This window comes from Phacochoerus africanus, chromosome 4 (genome assembly GCF_016906955.1).
Source record: "Phacochoerus africanus isolate WHEZ1 chromosome 4, ROS_Pafr_v1, whole genome shotgun sequence".
In the NCBI taxonomy this organism is placed as follows: domain Eukaryota; kingdom Metazoa; phylum Chordata; class Mammalia; order Artiodactyla; family Suidae; genus Phacochoerus; species Phacochoerus africanus.
Window position 1 is genome coordinate 29095620 of NC_062547.1, and position 27804 is coordinate 29123423.

The 27804-nt window shown below is 38.2% G+C and overlaps 1 protein-coding gene across 8 annotated transcripts in view; it reads right to left on the reverse strand.

The window, feature by feature from the left end:
* HIPK3 (homeodomain interacting protein kinase 3) overlaps positions 1-27804 on the reverse strand; it is a 107930-nt gene that overhangs the window by 28328 nt on the left and 51798 nt on the right. For all 8 annotated transcript variants that reach the window (XM_047776038.1, XM_047776035.1, XM_047776041.1 and 5 more), the window contains one exon: positions 1701-1824. In XM_047776038.1, the coding sequence (XP_047631994.1) occupies positions 1701-1824 (124 nt within the window). The remainder of the gene's footprint in view (positions 1-1700; positions 1825-27804) is intronic.

Consider the following 27804-nt stretch of genomic DNA (forward strand, 5'->3'; position numbering starts at 1 on the left):
GCAAGGTGGGATCCGAGCTGCATCTGCGACCTGCACCACAGCTCACGGCAACGCCAGATCCTTAACCCACTGAGCAAGGCCAGGGATCGAACCTGAAACCTCATGGTTCCTAGTCGGATTCGTTAACCACTGCGCCACGACGGGAACTCCACACCTGCTCTCAGTTAAAAAAAAAAAAAAATCTTAATAAACTTTAGAAAAACTGTGTTTTGATCAGGACTTGGTCTTAAATTACTATTGTGACTTCTGACAAGTCATTTTCCTGAGCCTCAGTTTTCTCCTTTATAAAATGGGAAGAGGTAGTAACTAGACGATCTTTAGGGTCCTTTTCAGTAGCAACATAAGTTGTACAAGACTAGAACTGTAAAGCTCAAATCCAGAACACAATAGCAAATCGACCTGGAATTGCCACTAGATGGTGTCCCGCTCCATAGTACCATGCATGTCATCAACTATAGTCCACAAAGCCAAAGATATGATTACTGCATTTGACAGGTACCCACGGCTAAGAGAGTACGGGACTCTCCGATTAGATCACTAATTCTTTCAAAACTAGTATCATCAAAGTTAATGGTTGGGTTAAAAGATGAAGGAAACTAGGAATAGGAAGTATGGAAATATTTAAAGAAACAGTCTTTTAAGAGGTATGCTGACCATGGAGAGGGAAGGTAGGAGAGTATTTAAAAACATGGCTTCAAAGAGAAGCTTTATGGGTGGAAAGACACTGGAAGAGGATAAGAGTAAACGTAACAATAACATCAAATCTAATAATATTAAATAACTTTTAGAGTTGTCTCAGCAAATTTAAGTCACCAAATTAACTAACTACCTCTTCTATCCCTTTTAATACAGAAAGCGGTACCCTAAAAATCAGGCATTTTGTTACAGTTACATCATGTGTGCTTTAAAATGTTCTATTTTCTATTTTGTCATGCTTAAAAGTTAGTTTCTAATTTAAATAAAAATATAAGCCAGACAAAATTTATGTAACCATTGTTAATTTTGACTAACATTTTCCACTAAAATATAAGTTGACTATATCTCTCTCTAAAAAGGAAGAGCCCATGAAACTCTTTCAAATAAGACTGAATAACAATTACTCCAAAAAAAGAATCTGGATATAAAAACCAAGAAAACAGCAAACAATATTATCTAACAACTTAGACCAATGAACATACCTGCAAACTATCATGAAAAGTGTGTAATGAGGTGATTTGCTGGATTCTACTGCGAGTCATTTAAATAATGCTAAGCTAGACTCCTAGCACAATCAAAACAGCTTAAAATACTAAAGTGGGTTCAAGTGACTAAGGTACTTAAGACCAAGAGAGGTTATTGGTTCAAGATCAGGAGTTACGATGCCTTTTATTCCTTGGGAGAGGCTGACATTTCATCCATTATCAAAGTTTGTCACCCAAAGCGCTATTATTTAAACGGACAGTCGAGCCCTTTATGTAGCTATAGCATAAAAACGATTTAAAAAATTCTACCAAGAGTTTTATAAAACTGGCTTTCAGGCCTGTGGATTATAGCTTTGTTTATGAAAACACTTTAAAAATCAAACTGTTTTTGAGATCCTGAATTTAAATTCTGTAAGGTCTCAGGTTTTGCTATTTTATTCCAAAAAAAGTTTCCTATGTATTGTATACTGTGGGAATGCCTTCCTATAAGTCTGTTATTTTTCTTTACATTCTACTTACCTGGTCATACTCCAAGGCTCCTGGGTAGAGAGGCCATCCAAGGAATAATTCTGCAATCACACATCCCAATGACCACATGTCTATGGCTTCACAAAATGGCAACCCCAATATAATCTCTGGAGCTCTGAAATTAAAAACAAAAAATATGAGTGGTTTTCTTTAAAATTTATCTGATTTCATCTGATATTCTAAGAATAGTTTGTAAAATGACAAAGGAATCACCTATTTATAGTAACTCTTCATTTTTAAGAACTCTCTGAAATCCAGCCATAATCCTGAATTGAATTTAAAATGTTGTTATGAATACAACATTGCTATGATAAAATATCTATAAATTTGAGTTTTTATTAACATGACATTTAAAAAAGGAAAAAGTAGGAGTTCCCTCTGTGATGCAACACAATTGGCAGCGTCTTGGAAGCCCTGGGACACAGGTTCAATCCCTGGCCTGGCAGAGTTGGGTTAAGGATCCCGTGTTGCCACAGCTGTGGCTTTGGTCACAACTATGGTTCAGGTCTGATCCCTGGCCTGAGAATTCCATATGCCACGGGCAGCCAAGAAAGGGGAAGAAGTGTGGGAGTTCCTGGTGGTCCAGGGTTAAGGATTTGGCATTGTCGCTGTGGTGGCGCAGGTTCCATCCCTGGCCAAAATAAATAATTAAGCACAAGGAGAAAGCACAAGCCTTGTTTTCGAGACTTTAATACACGAGAAAGAGAACTGGCAAATTATTAAATATGTGCACCATGACATGAGCACAACTGAAAACCAGACATTGAAAGATAAGACCCAAATAAAACAAAACTCCCAAAGACTAAGCATGGATCTAGACCTGGGTACTATTTCAGAAGACAACAAAAAATATTGAGGATATTTGTTATCCAAAACAGACAAGACATTCTGCCTTTCAAGGCAGAAAAGAACAAAAGAGCTTACTTATAAAACAGAAATAAACTCACAGATTTCAAAATCAAATTTCAGGTTACCTACCATTAGGGAAATCATGGTGGAGGATGATAAAGGATAAAGGGATAAGGGGTAAGGGATAAATTGGGAGGATGACTATAAAATACACACACTACTGTATATAAAATAATTAATAAGGACCTACTGTATAGCACAGGGAAGTCTACTCAATATTCTGTAATAACCTATACAGGAAAGAAGAATGGATATTTGTATATTTATAACTAAATCATTTTGCTGTACTCCTAAAACTAATACAACATTGCAAGTCAACTATACCTGAATAAAATTTTAAACAGATAAATAAAAGGCAGAAGCATATAGAACACATCAAAACAGATAAAAAGCATTCTAGCACTTGAAGAGCTTTATTTGGTAAATGATCAATTATGTTGCTACTTCACATGACTTTTCCACAAGAAAATTAACATTCTAAGAGAGGCAGCACAGTTCTCTAATTTCAAAGGAATCAAACAATTATAGTTATCCTCAAACTTAGAAGTTATACGAACAGTACAATAAATACTTTTGCCTTGAGAGTAATTTTCCAAATAACTGCATGCTTCCTATTTCCTACAAACAAGAGTATTCTCCTACATAGCCCCAATATAATCATCAAGATCAGGAAATAAACACTGATATTCCTCCACCATCCTAAGCCCTAGACTGTAAGTTTGGCCAATTATACTGATAATGTCTTTTATGGCAAAAGGCTCAAATTCCAAAGACCGCATTGTATAATTTATTGATTTCTATTACAGTCCAGTTATTTGTAGACTGTCCCTCGGTGTGGATCTGACGTTTCCTCATAATTAGATCCAGGTTATAAATCTTTAGGATAAATGTTTAATAAGTGATTTTTTTTCTCAGTATATGCTATCAAGTGGCACAAAATTTTGACTTGTTCCATTACTGATAATGTTCACTTTGATTACTTGATTAGCATGGATCTGGCGGATTTCTCTAAGTTTCTCCTTTCTCCTTTGAAATTAAGCATTTTGTGGGATTTCAATTTGAAAGTATGAATAATCCAATTTCAATTTATTCATTTACTTACCTATGTGAGTACCGATTAATGAATTCCTATTTTATTCAATGGGTTACAACCCACTACTATAATTACTTATTTTGATGCTCTAATTTTCCCAGACTTAACCAGTCAGAACTCCCACAATGAGCTATGGGTTTGCCATTACTATTGGGATGGCACTGTTCCCAGGCTCTCTCAGTATACATATTTTATACAGTTACAAAAAAATAAGGCTTCTGCTAATTTCTTTTAACTGAGAGTGAGGTCATTATCTCTAAGGCAGCAGTTCTCAATCTTGGCTGCACATTACAATTTGTCCTGGCCAGATGCCATACCCATTAAATCAAAAACTCTGGAGAGGGGACACAGGCATCAGCAGTTTTTAAAGCCCCCCAGGTGAATCGAATACATGGCCAAAGCTGAGAACCAAAGCCCTAGACTCAAGCAGTTAAACCAATGGAAAGAAAGACTACTCATCTTCTCCCTACAGCTCTTCTGATCAGAATAAATTCAAAGGATAATAAACAAGTTGTCTTCCACTACAGATCTGAGATCTGTCCAGTGACTCTACTCCTGAACATCTTTGCTATAATTACTATTTAAGATTCAGTAGATGCTTTTGTTGGGGGGGGGGTGGCATATGGAGTTCCAGAGCCAGGGATCAATCAGATCCAAGCCACAGGTGCAAAGTAAGCCATAGCTGCAGCAACAGCTTAACCCACTGGGCCATGCCAGGGATTGAACCTGCACCCCAGCGCTCCCAAGACACTGCTGATCCTGTTGTGCCACAGTGGGAACTCCAAGATTCAGTAGACTCTTAATCCACAAGTACTTGTTAAGAACAAGTAGGTGTCATGGGGAGATGCTAGAGGCATAAAAGAACCCTTAAAACATAGTTATAAAAGGCCTTCATTCTTTTGACAAAACTAGCTCAGTGTGTAGATGTACACACATGAATTTTATTCAAATAGACAAATGCTAGATTGTGCTGTTGAAAGAAAAAGGTTAGACTAAATTACTGATCTTACATATTCACAATATCACAAAGAAGACAGAAGGTCTCACCCTTTTTTGCTATTATATATGCAGAATACAGCAGAGAAAACACACTCAGTAAACATTTCTCAAATAAGTCATTTCAACACAGGTTGAATCACACAAAGGAAAGCATCAAAGGAATGTGGGTTTGAAATAGGTCTTGAAGAACAGAAGTCTAAGCAGGAAGCAGGAAAATGGGAACAAGAGTTTCTAAAGATTATACACTAATCTGTACTTTTAAAAGATTCAAAGCAAAATGTAGTTTTGAAAGTTCAGAGTAAAGTATAAGATTCATTAGTTATATTTAATTACGTACTAATTTGAATCCCAACGACTTATGAAGACTAAAAGAACACAGAGTTCCCTGGTGGCTCAGTAAGTTAAGGATCTGGTGATGTCACTGTCGTGGCACAGGTTTGATCCCTGGCCCTGGAAAGTCTGCATGCTGCAAGTGTGGCAAAAAAATAGATAAAATAAAAATAAAAGATCTACAACTGTGTCTACGAGCTTTATGATTATTTTGAAATATTTTGTTTTGTTTTTTTGTCTTTTTTGTCTTTCTAGGGCCACAGCCACATGGAGCTTCCCAGGCTAGGGGTCCAATTGGAGCTGTAGCCGCCGGCCTATACCACAGCCACAGCAACGTGGGAATCGAGCCGTGTCTGCGACCTACACCACAGCTCACGGCAATGTGGGATCCCCAACCGACAAAGCAAGGCCAGGGATCGAACCCACAAACTCACAGTTCCTAGTCGGATTCATTAACCACTGAGCCATGACGGGAGCTCCTGAAATATTTATTTATTTAATTATTATTATTATTTTTTTGTCTTTTTGCTATTTCTTGGGCCGATCCCACGGCATATGGAGGTTCCCAGGCTAGGGGTCGAATCAGAGCTGTAGCCACCGGCCTACACCAGAGCCACAGCATGGAGGGATCTGAGCCGCGTCTGCAACCTACACCACAGCTCACAGAAACGCCAGAACCTTAACCCACTGAGCCAGGCCAGGGATCAAACCCGCAACCTCATGGTTCCTAGTTGGATTCATTAACCACTGAGCCATGACGGGAACTCCCAAAATCCTAAGGATTTATAATCTAGATAAAACTGTCAGAGATGTCAGAGTTCTATTGGCCAATCTTACAATACAATAAAATTTAAAAATCAAACTATGCAAGAAAGAATAATAATATATCCATCTATCAGCAATAAAGAAAGATTCATTTTCTGGTTAATAGCTTAATTGACTCTCAAATTATTCCTCTGGGTTAAATACACTTTTGTATATAAATGATAATAGCAAGAATTCTGATTTATGGACTACTCTTAAAATAAATCTGTTCTACTCCTAAGGGAAATTCTTCCACTTCTTTTTTCATCTACCTTGACTACCCTCTGAACCCCTATAATGCAATGATGCTAAGGACAGAGCAGAGAATAGTCATCTTTTGTACTTTTGTAGATAGGCAAGGCACACATTAAACATGTCTACTGGTATAACTAAACCTGTTGTTTACCACTCTATAAATCACAACTCACAATTAGAAAGCAAGTATCAAATCCACCACAAAGAAGCCCGAAAATTGAGGCTGAGGTAACAAAGGCAATCTATATATAAAACACCATGTTTTTCTTTGTGTCATATGCCTTTAATACAATTTATCTTAATATTCATTAAGACCAAGTCCTTTTTACTTTTCTAAAACCTTGAAACACATATAAAACATAAGGTAAAGTGGGTAAGCTGGGGAAAAAATTGTTTTAAGTGGATAAACTGAACTCTGAATGGTTTGTGGGCCTTTTGATAGAGAACTCAAAAAGAATGTTACCAGTAGATGGTTTAAATAAGAACATAGTGAAATACTGTCACTCAGAAAAGCAGATGACTATTAATGGAACATTTTGCCTCATTTTATTTTTATTTACCTTTTTAAGTTGAAAATTCAATTACTGGCAGAGAAATCTAGCCCTATTACGAAAAAAGATGTCTCAGTTCAGAAACTCAATATATCAAATCCTAAGAATAATTATAATCTTCTAAGAGATAGAATACCTTGGGTTATCACTGCAAATGCCATTAAACTATGAACTTGTGATGATTTCACGGCCATCAAGAAAATAATGATCATTAGAGTTCCTGTCGTGGCACAGCAGAAACGAATCCAACTAGGAATCATGAGGTTAAGGTTCGATCCCTGGCCTTGCTCAGGGGGTTAAGGATTCGGCGTTGCCATGAGCTGTGGTGTAGATCGAAGAAGAGGCTCGGATCTGGCACTGCTGTGGCTCTGGTGTAGGCCGGCGGCTATAGCTCTGATTAGGCCCTTAGCCTGGGAACCTCCAAATGCCACGGGTGCAGCCCTAAAAAGGAAAAAAAAAGGAAAATAGTGATCATAATATGGCTCTTTTTCAAAAACGGAGATTATAACAGCTGGGCCAATTGATTATTTAGTCTGCCTAATGTTTCTCATTAAACTTAACATGATGCTGATACATTTCAGCTTCTTCAGAGTCTATTAACAGAACAACTCAGGTCTGGCCACGTCTAGGACCTGATAAGATAATTTCTGAAATGACTCAAGGGCCAGGTTCTGATGATTCTATCAGGTAACATCACTCAGTAAGAATAAAAGGTACAGCTATCCAGGCTTCTCTTGATGATACTCCTCCACAAAAAAGTACACAGCTACATCCTTCTGTTTACTTTTGACAATAAGAAGATACCAGAAAAATGCAACACAAACTTGGAAAAGGTAAATAAATGGTAAACTGAATAAAGATAAAAGTAATTTAGTCAGGAGTTCCCAACGTGGCACAACAGGATCAGCGGCGTCTTGGAAGTACTGGGATGCAGGTTTGATCCCCGGCCTGGCACAGTGGGTTAAGAATCCAGCATTGCCGCAGCTGCAGCCCAGGTCACAACTGTGGCTCAGATCCAATCCCTGGCCTGGGAACTCCACAGGCCATGAGGCAGCCAAAAAAACAATAATAATAAAATCAGAACAGTTTTCTCTGAAGTAGATGATGCAGAGGCATTTTTAAAAATAAGAGTTTTAATTAAGACATAAATCACAAGCCCATAAAATTCACCCATTGAAATGGTATATTTCAACGGTTTTTAGTATATTCTCAGAATTATGCAACTATTACTACAATCAATTTTAGAACATTTTCTTCACCACCAAAAGAAATCTTATATCCATTACCAGTCACTCACCATTTCTCCCAAACTCCTCCATCCCTAGGCTACCACAAATCTACTTTGTCTTTTTTAGACTTGCCTGTTCTGGTCATTTCATATAAATGGAATCACACAAGATATGGTCTTTTGTAACTAGCTTCTTTCATTTGGCATAATGTTTTCTGGGTTCAAGCATGTGGCAGCAAGTATCAGTACATACTGAATAGTACTTTTATTGCTGAATAGTATTCCACTATGGACATATCAAATTTACTTATCCATTCACCAGGTAATGGACATTTGGGTTGTTTCCACTTGTTGGCTATTACAAAAGATGACATGACCAAGAGAGGTCATGTCAGCTCACCAGGCTACTGAGCAAGAATATATTCCAGTACTGAAGGTCAGAGCACAGAGGCTACACACCAAAAAAAAATATGCCCTCAGACAAAACTGGTCAACACAGGAATAAAATGGCTTTGATATATATCCAAAAGGGAAAAATAGGCTGCTAATGTTAAAGAAACTGCTAATTTTTCTACTTTGTGCAATTCAGCAGGTTTTATGATTAAGTTAATCTTGTGCTACCTTTTTTCAAATCTAGGACCCTAATAATAATAATAACTTCTAGCCCATATACTGGCAATCCAATATAAAAGAGCACAGGCCATAGGTAAATTCTGGGTAAATTTCGTAAGAAATTTATGCTACAGTCATACTTAAAAATCTGGGAAGACAAACCTTGGAATCTGGTAAGGAGCACTGCTTTAAAATAATGAAAATCATCTAACTAGAACTAGAATTTTAAACACTCAAGAGTAATATACCTTGGGAGTTCCCTGGTGATTTAGTGGTTCAATCCCTGGTCTGGGAAGTAAGATCAATCAAGCCACCGCACACTGCAGCCACAACCCTCCCCCATAAAAGCTCTAATGGTAGTAATTTACATGAGCCTCAGTAGTTTCGTTTTTTTTTATTTATTTATTTTTTGGTCTTTTTGCCTTTTCTAGGGTTGCTCCCACAGCATATGGAGGTTCCCAGGCTAGGGGTCAAATTGGAGCTGTAGCTGCTGGCCTACGCCACAGCCACAGCAATGCAGGATCCGAGCCGCGTCTGCAACCTACATCACAGCTCACGGCAACGCCGGATTGTTAACCCACTGAGCAAGGGCAGGGATCGAACCCGCAACCTCATGGTTCTTAGTCGGATTCGTTAACCACTGCGCCACGACGGGAACTCCAGTATTTTCAATTTGGGGCTTTACTGACCAAATATACTCTGAAGATTACCTAAAGGACTAAGTAAAAGAATGTGTGTAAAATGTAAAGAAGTATATACATTCTCCTAATCTATTCACACTCCCACTGTCCTAATTCATATTTCCTCTCTTCTCAAACCATCACTGCCTCCCCATCCTCATTCCTGACTGTTGTTCTTGCATCTTACTTCACTGAAGAAAAAAAAAATATATATATACATATATATATACATATATAATTTTAAAGAAACTTCTACATTCTCACCACATCGACTAGCCTACACTTACATCTGTCAGTGCTTCTATCTAAGGCATCCATCCTCACTTAGTGAAGCATATCATTTCACCACTCTCCCACTCTCTCATCACCAATCTCTCTCCATATATATGTAAAATATCCCATATTTCCCATCTTGAAAAGAAAGAAAAATAGCTGTCTTGTTTACATACTCTCCTTCGGCCATCACCCACTTCTGTTCCCCTTTACATCAGTCCATCTTGAAAGCTTTGTTAAAATCTGCTTCCAATTCTGTCCCTGTCTTAAACTCACTCGAATCAGACTTTCATTACCCCATCATTCCACCAAAACAGCTCTGGTTAAAGACACCATCAGCCACTGCATTGCCACATCCTGGCTTCATTTAACTTGCAGCATGAGACACAGCAGACTATGCTCTCCTGCTTTAAAGAGTCTGCATTTGACTTCCAAGATACCACTCTGCTCTCCTCTTGACCTCACCAGCACTCTCTTCTCAGATTCCTTTTTAGCTCCATCTCATTTCCACAACCTTTCAATTCTGGGATTCCCCAAGGCTTGGTCTTTGCACATCTATCTACATTTGCTTTCCTCGGGTGATCTCAACCAATCACAGGGCTTTGAATAGCATCTCTAGCCTTAAGACTCCTAAGTGTGTATCTCGGACCCAGACCACCCTCCCCAACTCCAGAATTATGTAGTTAACTGTCTACTCAACATCTCTGACCATGTATTAGATATCTCAAACCAAACGTGTGCAAAAAGAACTCATAAATCCCTCCAACCTACTCCTCCTCCAGGCTTCTCCATCTCAGAAAATGACTACTCCATCCTTCTAGTTCCTCATGCCTATAATCTGGGAGAATCAAATCTATTTCTCTCACCTCCCACATCTATCAGCAAATCCTACTGACCATCTTCAAAACAGATCCAGAACTTGACCGCTTTGCTCTACTTTTACTGCGACAGCCCCCAATCCAAGACACCAGCATCTCTCGCTGCAAGAGCTTCCTAATGTTCTTCTTGCTTCTGCCCCCTCCTCTACCATCTATTCTCAATTTCACAGCCAGAGTGATCTATTTAACATACAAGTGAGACCGTGTCACTCTTCTCAAAAATCTCCAATAGCTTCCTATCTCAGAGTAAAGTCAAATTCCTTACGACGGCCTTCAAGGTCATACACAATGCAACCCTCAGCTATATCTCATATTTCCTACCATTATCCCACTTGTTTGCTCTGATCTACTTACACTGGCCTCCATGCTGTTTCTAACCATAGTTGCTGCCTCAAAACCTTTATTTAGGGAGAAGAAGATTCCAGGCAGAGGAAACAGCACAACTTGGTCCCTTTACTCTTATTCTGTGTTTCTGCTCAAAGATCATCTTATTAGAAAGGCCTTCCCTGACCACCTTAAGGTAAGCCCTTACCAGCACATACACTTACCTTTCCTCTTTTATCCTGCTTCACTGTTCTCTACACCACCTGCTACCAACTGATACACATGTTTATCTATTTTCCCCTTTCCCCACTAGAACAAAAATTTTATGAGGGCATGAACTTAAATTCTTTCAATACTATATTCCCAGCACTGAGAATACTGCCCAGCATATGGTAGGCACTTAATCATTAATTTGTTCAATGCATTGACCAACCAACAGAAGCAGTCAGCATTCTGCTAAGAATATCTCTGGAGTTCCCAAGGTGGCTCAGTGGAAACTAATCTGACCAGCATCCATGAGGACATAGGTTTGATCCCTGGCCTTGCTCAGTGAGTTAAGGATCCAGCGTGCTGTGAGCTGTGGTGTAGGTCGCAGACATGGCTTGGATCCAGCATTGCTGTGGCTGCAGCCCCAATTTGACCCCTAGCCTGGGAACCTCCATAGGGTTAAAGAGTTGCCATTAAAAAAAAAAAAAGGGAAAGGAAAGAAAAAAACATCTTTGTTAAATCTAAGACATAAGCCAAACAGGTTATCAACCAAGAAACTTACATCCACTTTGCATGTGGGTAACTGAAATGTTTTTGACTGTTATAAAGATAAATACCATTAACTGAGCTTTAACAATGGGCCAGGCATCACGAAAATAACTTTTTAACACATCATCTCATTTAAAGAAAATGTTCTAAGAACAGATTTCTGCATTGTTCTTCTGGTCCGAGATCAAAAATGTTGGTAAACAAAATCTTCCATGTAAAACAGAAGATCCGCTCAATTGAGCATAGCCAGCCCACAGAATCACGAGAAATAATAGTTTTTGAACCAAGTATGTTTTGGAGTTGTCACAGATCAGCGGATAAATAATATACCACTCAAAGTTACCCAAAAAGTTATGGAACTGAGATATCAAATGCTTGATTCCAAAAGCCTTTCTCTATGCCAGGCCATCACAATTTTAAAATTCTGTAGGGAGTTCCCATCGTGACGCAGTGGTTAACGAATCCGACTAGGAACCATGAGGTTGCAGGTTCGGTCCCTGCCCTTGCTCAGTGGGTTAACGATCCGGCGTTGCCGTGAGCTGTGGTGTAGGTTGCAGACGCGACTCGGATCCCACGTTGCTGTGGCTCTGGCGTAGGCTGGTGGCTACAGCTCCAATTGGACCCCTAGCCTGGGAACCTCCATATGCCGCGGGAGCGGCCCAAAGAAATAGCAAAAAGCCAAAAAAAAAAAATAAATAAATAAAAATAAAAAAATAAATAAAATTCTATGATTGAAAAAAAACACAGAAAGCCAAACTAACAGAAAACCTAGAAACTGATGCCAAAGTTATTTTTAACAATTCAATTACTGCATCTAGAAAATACTTACTGATATATGTTTTCTTTTTTTTTTAATGATTTTTATTTTTTTCCACACCTCTTTTTTTTTTTCTTTTCTTTCTTTTTTTTTTTTTTTGTCTTTTTGCCATTTCTTGGGCCGCTACCGCGGCATATGGAGGTTCCCAGGCTAGGGGTCGAATCGGAGCTGCAGCTGCCAGCCTACGCCAGAGCCACAGCAACGCAGGATCCGAGCCACGTCTGCGACCTACACCACAGCTCATGGCAACGCCGGAACCCTGACCCACTGAGCAAGGGTAGGGATCGAACCCTCAACCTCATGGTTCCTAGTCGAATTCGTTAACCACTGTGCCACGATGGGAACTCCTGATATATGTTTTCTAATACTTCCATGACTTTTTAAATTGGTCTTTAGCTTTCTCAATCAAATGAAAAAAGAATTTTGCTGCTATTTAAAAAATTTTTATTGAAGTATATAGTTGATTTACAATGTTGTGTAAGTTTCTGCTGTACTGCAAAGGTGCTTTAGTTATATGTATTCTTTTTCATGTCCTTTTCCATTATGGTGTATCATAGGATATTGAATATAGCTCCCTGTGCTATACAGTAAGGACCTTGTTTACCCATTCTATACATAATAGTTTGCATCTGCTAATCCCAAACTCCCAATCCTTCCCTCCCTGACCCACTCTTCCCCATGGCAAACATATGTCTGCTCTTTCTATAAGTGTGTTACTGTTTGTAGCTATGTTCACTTGTGTTGTATTTTAGATTCCACTTATAAGTGACACCACATGGTATTTGTCTTTCTCTTTCTGATTTAGTCTCATCATGTCCTGATCTATTCATGTAGCTGCAAATGGCATTCTTTCACTCTTTTTTTTATGGCTAATATCCCATTGTATATATGCACCACACCTTTATCCATTCATCTGTCGATGGCCAGTTAAGTTGCTTCCACGTCTCAGCTATTTCAAATAGTGCTGTTATGAACACAGGGGTGTATGTATCTTTGAAATTACAGTTTTGTCTGGATATATGCTCCAAAGGGATTGTTGGATCATCTGGCAACTCTATTTTTTCTATTTTGAGGAACCTCTACACTGTTCTCCATAATGGCCGCACTAATTTACATTGCCACCAAGAGTGTATGAGGGTTCCCTTTTCCCCACACTGCCTCCAGCATCTGTTATTTGCAGACTTTTTAATGATGGCTATTCTGACAGGTGTGAGGTGGTACGTCATTGTTTGCTGCTATTTTTAAAACCTATTTTTCATTCTGTGTAAATCCTTTAAAATATATACAATAACAGTAACATCAAGCAGTAACTTAGTTCCATGAACAAGGCAATGTTCTGAGCACTTTATAAATACTAACCTGTTTGATATTCATACCAATCCTTTTAAAAGGTAAAGAAACAGACACAAGGATTAAGTAATTTGCCTAAGGGTCAGAAAGCTAATACGAAATGCAGCTGGGACTCAAAGCCAAGTTTTACAGCTTCAGGATCCATGCTTTTAACTACTATAGCATGAAATAAATCCCTAGGATTTATCCTAGGAATTAGTAAAACTATCAGACCTTTATCTTACTGGAAGTCCTCTCACTAAGATGCTACACATCATTAATGTGTTCTTTTCTCTTCCAACATTATCACCTTTGATTTTTAGACTAACCAGGAATATAAATATACCTTTGTTAAAAGAACCATAGTTGACATTTTATTAAAGTCCTTTTCCTGATCTTTAAGTATTTACTCATCTTAAACATAATCTTTCATATTAAATGCATATACACAGGTATCTGCTCAGTTAAAATTAAGACTGATTTTGGAAGTTCCTTTGGGATACAGCAGGTTAAGAATCTGGCGTTGTCTGCATCGGCTCAGATCCCTGCTGTGGCACAAATTCAATGACTGGTCTGGAAACTTACGCATGTCTCAAACACAGCCCCATGCCCCCCAAAAAAGGAGGAGGAGGAGAAGGAGGTAAATGCTATGTTCCAAAGATGCCATTTACAAAGGCAATTAAGAAATGAGCTCAACAGTGTATGTGACCATCTACTACTACCCAGTAGGTGTGATTACTAAAACATCTAACATCATGCACTCAATGAATTCTTACAAGGCAAAACCCTATACTTAGCAAAGACAGCAAAGACTAAAGTGGTAATGAAATACAGGCACTGATAAACATGTGTTCAGATAAGCACAGCAAATCTAGCAAAGGATACACACCCAAATTTGATCAGCAATTATCTCTGAGGAATCAACACGCAAGGAGAGAAAATTATACACTGTCACAATATTTCTTTCTAAAACCAGCATCTCATACAATAAAAGGTTAACTCTTAAAAACTGTCAGGAGTTCTCCTGTGGCACAGCAGGTTAAGGATCGGCATTGTCACCACACCAGCTTGGGTCACTGCTGTGGCATGGATTCAATTCAATTCATGGCCTGGAACTTCCACCTGCCATGGGTGTGGCCAAAAAAAAAAAATTGTCACCTAAATATCATAGGAATTTCATGTTTTCTTCTAATATGAGTATCATCAAATCAGACCACATAATCAGTGTTTTCCTTTTATCAGAAGGAACAATTTTCTGTAGAGAATCTTTGATGTTGAGAATGCGCTGCCTCGGGAGAAAAGGACACTGAGGTGACCCTGAGAGGTTCTACCACCGCCTGCAGGGGTACCCTGAAGGAGACTTCTCTAAGCACAGCAGGGGACCGCCAGGAATCTTCCAAATCATAATGTGACTACGACTTATGAGAAGATGAAAGAATGTTTGTACAAATGGAATTAAACAGAAGGATGAATTTTAAAATATGAGGGCATTTATTTCTAGTGCAATAAGCACTCATTTCAAAATCCTGCAGAATGGTGTTTTTTTAAAATAATCACCTCATCACTCTCAGAAAAGCAAATAAATTTCAAAAGGCCAATCGACCACTTTCAGAAATACTTTCCTTTTGAAGTTACATTTTTAACATGGTAAGAAACTTGTTGCTATAGGCAATAAGATCACTACAGAATACTGGATGGATATTCACAATAATTGTTGAAATGTAATCAAAGTGTGGGCTCTTACACACTCATATTCAAATGCACCTTGAGTTTAAGCTAAAAATACCACACTGAAAAATATCCTTATTGTAAGACCACTTAATCTTTTGAGTATGCTGTGCAATGATCCAGATCAAAGTGCCAAGTACAAAGAACTACAGTAACAATAAATATTTTCAAAGTCTGCTAAATGTAAAATCTGAAAGGTAGAAGATAGCAGATAGCAAAGATCTAATAGTCATTACCAATATGCCAGACATGTAACTTAGAGCCCAGTGCCCCCCAAAATGGATACATTAATAACCTGCACATCTATGGCTGATCAACAGATATTTTATAAAGACAGGAATCAGAAATTTCTTTCTTTTATAGACAACGCTATTTACTTCGTGTTTTATCCACCAAGAACAGCTGCAAGATCGCCAAGTTCCACTTTTGGAAGAGAAAATTAAGAGACAAAATTGTTATAACATCTATCAAGAGAGAGGAGTTCCCACTGTTGCACAACAGGATTGGTGGCGCCTCTGCAGTGCCAAGACCTAAGTTTGATTCCCAGCCCAGCACCATAGGTTAAAGGGTCCAGTGTTGCCACAGCTGCAGCTTGGATCTGGTCCCTGGCCCAGGAACTCCACATGCCACAGGGGGACCAAAAATTTTTTTAAAAAACGGAAGAGGAACTGAATTGGTAGAAGAATATGAACAATATCTATGGAAATTAAAGGAAAAACATGTCGGCAACTGAGGTTGAATGTATATACTACTGGATGCAGAAAAGTCAATGTCACTTTATTACACATCACACAAAAGACTATTATTAATATCTTACATCTGTATTGCGTTTGTATTTTACAACCCTTTCAAACACTTTGTTCTATGAAGTAACAAGACAAATGTTGTAATCTCTATTCTATAGGTGATTAGGAGGTAAGTACAAAACAATCCAGGTTTTCTTAATTTATTGGATGATTAGACTTATTTAAAATTATAATGTATCATCAGTAGATGCCAACAAAAGTTCATAATCTATAAAATGTGTTTAAACTAAATCAGGGAGCTCCCATCGTGGTGCAGTGGAAACGAATCCGACTAGCACCATGAAGTTTCGGATTCGATCCCTGGCCTTACTCAGGGGGTTAAGGATCCAGTGTTGCTGTGAGCTGTGGTATAGGTAGCAGACGGGGCTCAGATCTGGCGTTGCTGTGACTCTGGTGTAGGATGGCAACTGCAGCTCCGATTAGATCCCTAGCCTGGGAACCTCCATATGCCATGGGTGCGGCCTTAAAAGGACAAAAGCCAAAAAATAATAATAAAAAAATAATAAAAATAAACTAAATCAGACAACAAAAATTATTTAACTACGATAATTGATTCAACTGTTTAACTATAATTATTGAAAACAAAAAAGTTTGTTAAGTTCTAATGAGGAGTCAGATTTTGAACTAAATGTTTTGTGTTCATTATCTCATTAAATCCTAACAAAGTCCTCTGAGGTAGGTAATTTATTATTCCACTGCAGCCATGAGGAAACTAAAGCACAGAAGTAACTTTCTAAGATCTCTTAGTAAGTAGGAGGGCTTATAAACAAACCTACACACTGTCAGTGAAAACCCAAGCTCCTCAACACCATGTAGATAAATCATTTTATGAACTAGTGCAAATGCATTATTAAATCATAAGACCACATACCCATGGATTAACAACTAGGTAGAAGATTAGGCACTGATTCACCAAGTGATCTCTTATACAACCTGGTGACACTCTGGAGCATGCCATTTATTAAAGGTGAAATTCTTAAATTTCACTTAACAACCCAACAAATACATTAGTATTTTTCTCGTACTTTTTCCTTACAAATTTTTATGTTGACATACTTTTAGATTTATAAAAAAAAAAAGTTGCAAAAATAATACAAAGAATTCTTATGTGCCCTCAACTAGATTTCTCAAATGTTAACATTTTGCCACATTTTTATTATCCTGTCTTTGTTTTAATTTTATGGCCTCACCCACAGCATATGGAAGTTCCAGGACCAAGGGACTGAAATCCATGCCACAGTTGTGACCTACACTGCAGGTGCAGCAACACTGGATCCTTTAACCCACTGTGCCCGGCCAGGGATCACACCCACACCTCAGCAGCAACCTGAGCCGCTGCAGTCAGATTAATGCACAGAGCCATGGCAGAAACTCCCTATCCTTTCTTTTTTTTAGGGCCCCACCTGCGGCAAATGGAGGTTCCCAGGCTAGGGGTCCAATTGGAGCTACAGCTACCGGCCTACACCACAGCTCACGGCAACGCCAGATTCTTAACCCACTGAGTGAGGCCAGGGATCAAGCCCACAACCTCATGGTTCCTAGTTGGATTCGTTTCCACTGCGCCATGACGGGAACTCCCTCCCTTTCCTTTCTTTTATAGATACACACATATAATTGTTATGAATCATTTGACAGTTAAGGTGCAGATACTGTGTCCCTTTACCCTTAAATACTTCATTTAGCATATACTTCTGAAAAACAAGGGGAGTCTCTCACACTGTTACAGTGTATTTGTCAAAATCAGGAAATTAGTATTAATGTGTCACTATTATTCAGCTTTTGCCAATTGTCTTCTTTTATAACAATTTTTTAAAAAAATAAATAAAAATCCAGACCCCTGTCTCTTTAGTTCCCTCTATCTGGAATAGCTCTACAGCATTTTTTTGTGGTTCTCATAAAACTATCATTTTCAAAGAATACAAACTAGTTATTTTGTAGAAAATCCCTCAATGTGTGTTTATTTAATGTTTTCTCATAAGAAGGTTCAAGTTATCTACTTTCAGCAGGAATACCACAGGAGTGATGCTTAAAGGTCCAGTGCTAAAAAAACAAGCAAGCAAACAACAAACAAAAAGTTACCAGCCTAATAGGAACTATAACCAAATGCAAAGAAACGAAAAAAGGAAAAACCAGTAGAGGCAGCCCCACAGTTATCCAATTAGTGAAATAATTAGGAGGACTTTAAAATTTTAAACAATAAAAAAAAAATTTAAACAATAAAAATGTTCAAGGGAATTAATGAAATAAGAAAACACCAGAAAGTAGGATCTATTTGTTAAAAAACAACCAGTTATTATTTTTTTTCTCTTTGGCTTTTTAGGGCTGCACTCATGGCATATGGAAGTTCCCAGGCTAGGGGTCGAATCGGAGCGGTAGCTGTCGTCTTAGGGCAGAGCCACAGCAACACTGGATCTGAGCTGTGTCTGCGACCTACACCACAGCTCACAGCAACACCGGATCCTTAACCCAGAGTGAGGTCAGGGATCGAAACTGCGTCCCCATGGATGTTAATCAGATTCGTTTCTGCTGAGCCCCAATGGGAACTCCCTAAAACAACCAACTCTTGATTGTCCCATTCACTCACTAAAAGGAACTAAGGCCCCTTGGAGAAATGGCTGATTCTAGAAATGAGGCTGAGAAAGTACAAGGTAGGCCTGGAAATCTTCTTGTGCCAGAAAAATTACTCAGTAATTAAAAAAAAAAATTATCTGATACAAGCAAAAATACCAATAAATCACAGAATCCTATGTTGAAAGAAATAAGCCTTGGACAAAAGGTTTGTTCCATTGATATGAAGTTCCAGGAAGTTCCCATTGTGGCTCAGCAGTAGGGAGCCCGACTAGTATCCATGAGGATGCAGGTTCGATCCCTGGTCTCGCTCAGTGACCTCGCTCCGTGGGTTCATGATCCCACTGTTGCCGTAAGTTGCGGATGCGGTTGGATCTGACACTGCTGTGGCTGTGGTGTACGCCGGTGGCTACAGCTCGGATTCGACCCCTAGCCAGGGAACTTCCATATGCTGAAGGTGTGGCCCTAAAAACCAAAAAAATAAAAAATAAAATAAAAAACTTGAAGTTCCAGAACAGAAAAAACTAATTATTTTGTGCTGAAAAAAAAAAAAACCTCATTTCAATAGATATATATGAAAGGGCTGAGATGGAGGGACAGAGAATGAATGGAGAGAGGTATGAGGTAACTTTCTAGGGCGATGGTAATGTTCTAGGTCTTGATAGGAATGCTTGAATTACACAGGTGTACGCATTTGTCAAAACTCACTGAATGGTACAGAGCTTAAGATCTGTGCGTTCCTGAAGTTCCCACTGTGGACAGTGGGTTAAGAATCCAACTGCAGTGGCTTGGGTCACTGTAGAGGCACAGGTTCAATTCTTAGCCTGGCACAGTGGATTAGAGGATCTGGCATTGACGCAGCTGTGGATCAGGGCGCAGATGAGGCTAGGATTCAGTCCCTGGCCTGGGAACTTCCATATGCCATAAGTGCAGCCTGTATGTAAAATTTGCTTCCAAAAAAGAACTATAAATAAATATTGAGCTATTTTATGAGACATGACTATGTGTTTAGTTGTACAGTGTGCTGACATCCGTAACTTACCTGGAATTGCCTCATGAAATAAAAAATGATAAATGGATAAGGATATCTGTGATAAAGCCAATGTAACAAAATTATAGAATCCAGGTAGTGGGTATAATGCATGTTCACTGTGAATCTTTTCAAGTTATTTGTAAGTTTGAAAAGTTTCACAGTAAAGTATGAGGAAGGAGGGGATTTAAATGAGGCCAAGTAGAATTTAATACACACACACCCCCCACAGTCAACTGCTTAAACCAAACACAAAGGAAAAAACCTTAAATGTACCCAGAGTTGGGCAAGAAGGACATATTATCATAAGAGGAGCCAATTTTCTACAGAAATAATGGACAAGACAATATAAAAACATCTTTAAAGACCTGAAAGAAAATAACTCCTCAAGCATTCCTCCAGGAAAATACATACTTTACAAATGAATGTATTTTTTTTGCAGAATTAACACATTCTAAAATTCATCTAGAAATCCAAAGGACCAGAAAGAGTACTTTGAAAAACAAGTTTCAGCATGTATATGATCAATTATGGTAATGACACTGTGACAGTGGTACGGAATAAACAACTAAATAGAATAAAGAGTCCCGGAGTTCCCGTCGTGGCTCAGTGGTTAACGAATCCGACTAGGAACCATGAGGTTGCGGGGTTCGATCCCTGCCCTTGCTCAGTGGGTTAAGGATCCAGCGTTGCCATGAGCTGTGGTGTAGGTTGCAGACTCGGCTTGGATCCTGCGTTGCTGTGGCCCTGGTGTAGGCCAGCGGCTACAGCTCTGATTGGACCCCTAGCCTGGGAACCTCCATATGCCTCGGGAGCGGCCCAAGAAATGGCAAAAAGACAAAAAAAAAAAGAGTCCCAAAAAAGAGCCACACATATAAGGTCACCTGGTATATGACAAAACTGTCTCTGCCAGGTAGTGGAATAATAAATGGTACTCGGTTAAGGGGTATCTATGTGGAGAAAAATGTACCTTAATCCCTATCTCAGACTATACACAAAAATTTATCCCCAATGGATGGCACAGCTAAATATAACAGGTAAAACAATAAAACCTTTAAAAGGAACCAAAATTCAGTACCTTAGACTAAGTGAAGATTTCTTAAATCAGACAGAAAGGGTGTTAATCATAAAGGAAATTTTTGAAAAGTAAAACTATTTTAAATTAAGAATATTTTAAAGTTATTTTTACCTTATTTTTCTCCAAAAGGTTCCATAGGGAGAATATACACTTTAAAAACCATAAATGAATAAGACAGTCAAGCAAATAGAGAACTAGACAAAGGAAACTTTCACAAAATAGAGCCTGACTTGGGTAGTGATTATATGGGTTAGTTCACGTTATAATTTATCAAGCTGTAAAGTTAAATTTTGGGCACTTTACATTTTATATTTCTATATAAGTTTACTCCATCCCTCCCCCCAAAATGGCTCGATTAACTATTATTAGAACAAACATAACTACTTTTTGTAAGCTTTCAGAGGTTCTGCTCTGAAGAATTAAGTAGTACATATACCCAGTGTAGGCCACCAAGGGACAAATATGGGCTTATATTTGTAATAGTAACATCATCTTGTTACCACTATAAATTTCCTTCAAACCATACCACTTTTTTTTGGGTAGCTTCTACTTAAAGTATATACAATGTCCCAAGACTACATTAATTGCTTTACACGCATTACGGAGTTTAACTTGATTCATAAGAACCTTTGCAGTAGCTGATATAATTTTACAGATGAGTAAACTGAGGTCAGAAAGGTTAAACAACTTGCTCTGACAGAATAAGTGAAATTATGAACCTATGAATAAGTACAGTAACATAAATTTGTTATTTGGCATTATTTAGGATCAGACATAAGTATATTGCTTCGCTGTCTTTTTGCTTAAAGTTTATCCCTCTTTGAAAACTTTGTATTTAATGCTTCATGTAAATCACTAAAAAGTATAAAGTTTTCTTATAAGCCCTAAAAAGGAATGCCATCATATTCAGTACATAGTATTTAGAATCTTGTTACTAATTCAATGACATTCTCTCTTGACTTAATAAAACATATTAATTTCAAACAACCAAAATCTTTAAAAGATTCAAACACACATATCTGTCATGTTACATAGCTTTGCCACTGTACTATTCAAATTCAAATTCTCCCAGTGAGCTTACTCTGTCTAAATACCTCCAAAAGTATTTTGTTTGAAAAACAGTATCCTCTTTTCAGGTGACTTCTATAGTCACTGATTACCAATTTCCACAACTATGTTTTACTATTTACAAAGAAGCTATATCCTTATACTCAAAGATTAATTTATTACTTTGCTATTACTCAAAATCAAAAATACCTGCATCACATACAGTAAAAATTAAGAGGTTTTTTTTTTAATGTTGATATGTTAATTCTCATTTAGGTAAATTGGATTTCAGCTGTTTCTCATTATTTGCTTCTACAATCAACATGCTTAATGCAAGTATTTTATCTCTAAGAACTACTGATGATTAGTAGAACTTAGCCTTGGAGGAAGGAAGGGGGGAAAAGCCATTTTTATAGTGGCAGGCAGCATTCTGCTACAATATGAAGCAGCTCCTTACCACAGACTCCTGACAAGAACAGAGATAGACGGCTCATGTCATCAGGGGGTGTACTATAGAAACCTATTGAAAGTTACCAAATGCTTCCTAAGCACAACATTCTACTCACAGATTTTTAAGTATTCTAATCCATTTCTTAATTACTGTCAGCTTTTCCCAATTATGTATTACTACTTCAAGGCCAAAGGCATGCCATCATCATGATGCCACTACAATTAGGTTTCCAAAAGGTCATTACCTGGTGTCACTTGCTGATAAACACATTCATATTAAGAACTAAAGAGGCAAAAAGAGCAAAGTAGTAAAAAAAAAAAAAAAAAAAAACTTCTAGGAGTTTCTCGGTGGCTTAGCAGCTAGTGTTGTCACAGCTATGGCTCAGGTTACTGCTGTGGCACAAATTTAATCTCTGGCCCAGGAAATTCCACATGCTCCTCCCCCCACCTCCCAAAAACCTTCTAGTATGTATGTATGTGTTTATACCTCGTGATCTCTTAAACCAATCCATAAGACACCTCTAACAATCTAAGATAAGAAGAGGAAGGGGCAGACACCACAGGTTAAAAAATGTATTATTATTAATCTAGTGTAGAAATACAGACCAGAAGAAGGCAGTGAGAAGAGCATGACAAAATTTTCATGTGAGGATATTTCGGAGGTAAAATCAATAGGATTTGGTCACCCAATGATTAGATACCTAACAGGGAAATAGCAATACTGAATAACAGGGGAAATAGTTCCTTTAATAACTTTGATATGTAATATAGGAGAATGAGAAGACTTTGGGAGAAAGACAAATCATTTGAACATGAGTTCGTAATATCCAGATACTGTCCAGGGAGATTTAAAAAAAAAAAAGAGAGAGAGAGAAATTAGCTGTTCAAAAGGAGATCAGGTCTACAAGAAGGTACTTGAAAATTTAGCATATTAAGTAAACAAACTGAAATTATGGGAGAGAGTAAGGTCTCCAGAGGGAACTAAGTTGAAGAAGAAAAGGGCCCACACTGAACCCTGGAGAATGTATTCAATAAGAGGTTAAAAAAGAAAAGAGAACAACAGGAGTTTGTCGGAGAAGTCAAAGAAGAATCTTAGGGTTTAACGTTTAGGAAACCAGCAGAGAACAGCTCAATAAAATAAAGCACTAACAGCACTGAAAGACAGAGGTCCAGCTAGATGAGGACTTAAGAAAGAAAGAAAAAAATCCATCAAATCTGGTGATTAACAAACAAGTCATCAGTGTTCTTCAGGAGAGGAGTTTCAGGAAGATGGGGGCAAATCCTTAGAGAAGGAGCACAGTAAAAAGGATGGACTGAGCTGAGCTCAAGTCATAGCTCTGCGGTCTATTAGCCGTGTACTAACCAGCAAGTTGCTTAACATACCTGAATCTCAAACTCCCTGTTTGTTGAATAAAGACAGTATTGTCCCTCATCATGGTTGCTGTAAGAGTGAGGGGTAATTATGAAAAGTTTGTTAACACAGTGCCTGGTATTAAGCAGTCAATAAATGCTGTTTTTATATGAACTGTTTACTTTATACTCTCATTCCCCACATAAATGAGTATCTACCAGTGTAACATATGACAGAGAAGAATGACTTAAAACTTCTTAAAATGTAGTGAAGAGTGAAGATAAAATGATTCTGCTTTAAGCCTACGTACAGCCACCAGTTAGAAAAACCAGAAATATCCTTGTGATGACAAGAATGTGAAGAAAAAGAAATTTTCGCACATTACTGGTAAAATTGTAAACTGGAATAGTACAACATTTCTCAAAGAAAATTTGGCACTGTACATCCTTTTTTTAATTAGGGCTGCACCTTCAGCATATAGATGTTCCCAGGCTAGGGGTTGAATAGGAGCTGCAGCTGCTGCCGGCCTACGCCACAGCAATGCAGGATCTGAGCTATGACTGCGACCTACTTCACAGCTCACGCCAACGCCAGATCCTTAACCCACTGAGCAAGGCCAGGGATCGAACCTGTATCCTCAAGGATACTAGTCAGATTCATTACCATTGAGCCACGATGGGAACTCCAGCAAACTATACATCCTTTGACCCAACAATTCTTCTAGAAATGTGGAAATGTACCTACAAGTATCTAAGGACATACAAGAAGGTTCCCTACAGCATCAGAAAACATGCACCACAGAGAATTATTTAAAGTATAAAACATATAAAAATTATAAAACAGAGCCAGAATAAAGCAGAAAATTGTTAGTTTTGCTTCTTGCTAAAGAAAATTTTTTGTCATCTTTTTAGGGCCACACCTGCGGCATTATGGAGGTTCCCAGGCTAGGGATCGAATTGGAGATATAGCTGCTGGCCTATACCACAGCAACAGCAACATGGGATCTGAGCCGAGTCTGCAACCTACACCACAGCTCATGGCAATGCCGGGTCCTTAACCCACTGAGAGAGGCCAGGGATCAAACCTGCATCCTCAAGGATACTAGTCAGATTACTTTCCACTGAGCCGTAACGGGAACTCCTGTTTTGCTTCTAAGTCTTCTCTATTATTGATTTTTTTTCTGACATGAGTGTCCATAACTATTATGCTTTTTAAAAGATTAAATCAAATAATTTTTAATTAGTACACTGGCTTTTAGATAAATATTCAAAAGTTTTCATTGTAGTTGATTTACAATGTTGTGATAATTTCTGCTATACAACAAAGTGATTCAGTTATACCTATATACACACCCTTTCTTTTCAGATTCTTTTCCCAGATAGGTTATTAGGATATTGAATAGAAATTTCTTTGCAATTGTATTCTCTCTCAAAAACATTTGTTCTTTTTAATGTCAAAGTTTAGCACATATCAAATTCTCTCCTAAGTAATACAATCACACCACACCAACTGATGCCTAAATTATTCACTGGCTACTCAACTGGCACTCTTCTGTGGCAGCAGGCACTCTGTTAGTAACATCCAGGGTGCTGAATTCCATTCACAGGAAAATGCTGAAGACTCAGAAATAAATAGGCACATGCATTCTGAGGTGCGTGAGATCAGGACGACATGTAATCCATGATATTATTACATCTATTATAATACATTCATGAGACTATATACACCTTTAAAACAAAGCTATACAGCACAAGGAAAAAAACTGATAACCACAGAAATTAATGGCTTTTAATTGACTTAATTTTAAAAACCATCACGAATAGTTTCTCTTCAACCTGTGAATAACTAACAGTTAAAAGCAACTGTAGAATAGTCATTCCAATCTGATACAAAATTACTGGTCAGACATTTACATGGCATTACATTTACTACACATTTAATATCTATAATCAACAATTAACAAGCTCACTTTGTGACCAAGCTTTTACAAAATTATTTTGTCCTATGCCTGACTAGTATAATTTAGTGTTTACGTATTGTTATAACATAGTATCACACAGCAAGAAGATCGTAACAGTGACTTTAAACAATTAATGTGCAAACATAAAAAGATAAGTAGCCTTCTCACAAGTGACAGATACTAAGTAAATCAGTACCAGAATCAGAATTAAAATTCAGAACTCCTAGTCTGCTAGTTCTATCCAAATCCTCTCATATTATTCATGTTTTTCCTTCTTCATATTACTGAAATTATTTGCAGAGTCCTAAGTACTGATCTGTCATTATATGAAAAGAGTTAATTAAGAATTATCTTAGGAGTTCCCGTCATGGCTCAGTGAAAACAAATCTGACTAGTATCCATAAGAACACAGGTTTGATCCCTGGCCTTGCTCAGTGGGTTAAGCATCCAGCATTGCCATGAGCTGTGGTATAGGTTGCAGACACAGCTCGGATCCCACGTTGCTATGTCTGTGGTATAGGCCGGCTGCTACAGCTCTGATTCAGCCCCTGGCCTGGGGACCACAGATGGGGCCCTAAAAAGATTAAAAAAAAAAAAAAGAATTATCTTAGAAGAGTTAATGAGAATAAGTACAGACCCTTTACAATGTAGGAAGCTATTATCTGGGAAATGGCGTTATTATTTTTCATTTCATTTTAGGAAAGATGGAGGAGAGTAAAGAGAAAATTGGGAAGAAAGGCAATTAGAAGCTACAAGTGCCAAAGCATATAGAACTGAATGGGGCCTAAATAACTTTTAGGGGATTTCATACTTAGAATATCTAGATTGATTCCAAAGCAGTTTCCAAATGAACAGAATTTAGTATATGGCAAACTAGGCATATCCTTGCCCTCTTTTTCTAAGTAGTTTAACTCCACAGATAAGAGATCTTGTCTAAAATACAGTCCCGTGGCACAGAAAGCTTGACAGTCCTCTAAGCAAGATACTAATACACTTGTTGTAACAGTTCAGGATTTTAACCTGAGATATATTTACGTTCCCCGGATAAAATACATGCATCCAATCCACTTGTTAACCAAGTTCCCAATGGTTAGCAGAAGCAGTTATTTTACATAAATGGAAGTGAGGACATGTTAGATTTCTAGTTACCACAGGGGAAACTTTTTTTTAACAATGAAAGGTTTCTTAAAAACAAACTGGCTTACTTCATGTAATTCCCCAAAATCTCCCCTAATATAGACTTAAAGACTACATAAGGAAGAACAAACTCTTGGTCACAGAAAAGTCTGGACATCTAAAAGAGGTCTATGCATACAGAACACACTTGTGGTTGCCAAGAGGGAAGGAAGAGGGAGTGGGATGGACTAGGAGTTTGGGGTCAGTAGATGCAAACTATTACATTTAGAATGGATAAACAATGAGGAAGGTCCTTCTGTATAGCACCAGGAACTATATCCAATCTCTGGGAAAAACCATGATGTAAGATAATATAAGAAAAGAATGTGTGTGTGTGTGAGAGAGAGAGAGAGAGACTGGGTCACCCTGCTATACAGCAGAAATTGGCACAACACTATAAATCAACTATATTTTTAAAAATGTTAAAAAAGGAGTTCCCGTCGTGGCACAGTGGTTAACGAATCCGACTAGGAACCATGAGGTTGCGGGTTCGGTCCCTGCCCTTGCTCAGTGGGTTAATGATCCAGCGTTGCCGTGAGCTGTGGTGTAGGTTGCAGATGCGGCTCGGATCCCGAGTTGCTGTGGCTCTGGCGTAGGCCGGTGGCTACAGCTCCGATTCAACCCCTAGCCTAGGAACCTCCATATGCCGTGGGAGTGGCCCAAAGAAATAGCAACAACAACAACAACAACAAAAAAAGACAAAAAGACAAAAAAAAAGTTAAAAAAAACCAATAAAAAAGAAGTCTATGAACTTTTGTAGCTGTTTCCATAATACACATACAATTATCAAAAAATGAAACATTGGGAGTTTCCCGGTAGTCCAGTGGGTTAAGGATCTGGCATTGTCACTGTAGTCGTTCAGGTCACTGCTATGGTGCAGGTTCAGTCCCTGGCCCAGGAACTTCCACAGCCATGGGTATAGCCAAAAAAACAAACAAACAAAAAAGTATTTATTTATTTAAACTTAAAATCACAAAAAAGTGACATCACAAAAATAACTACTACACTTATCCCATTTATATCAAGTACTTCCATATAGGGACCCACAGGTATAAACAGGACT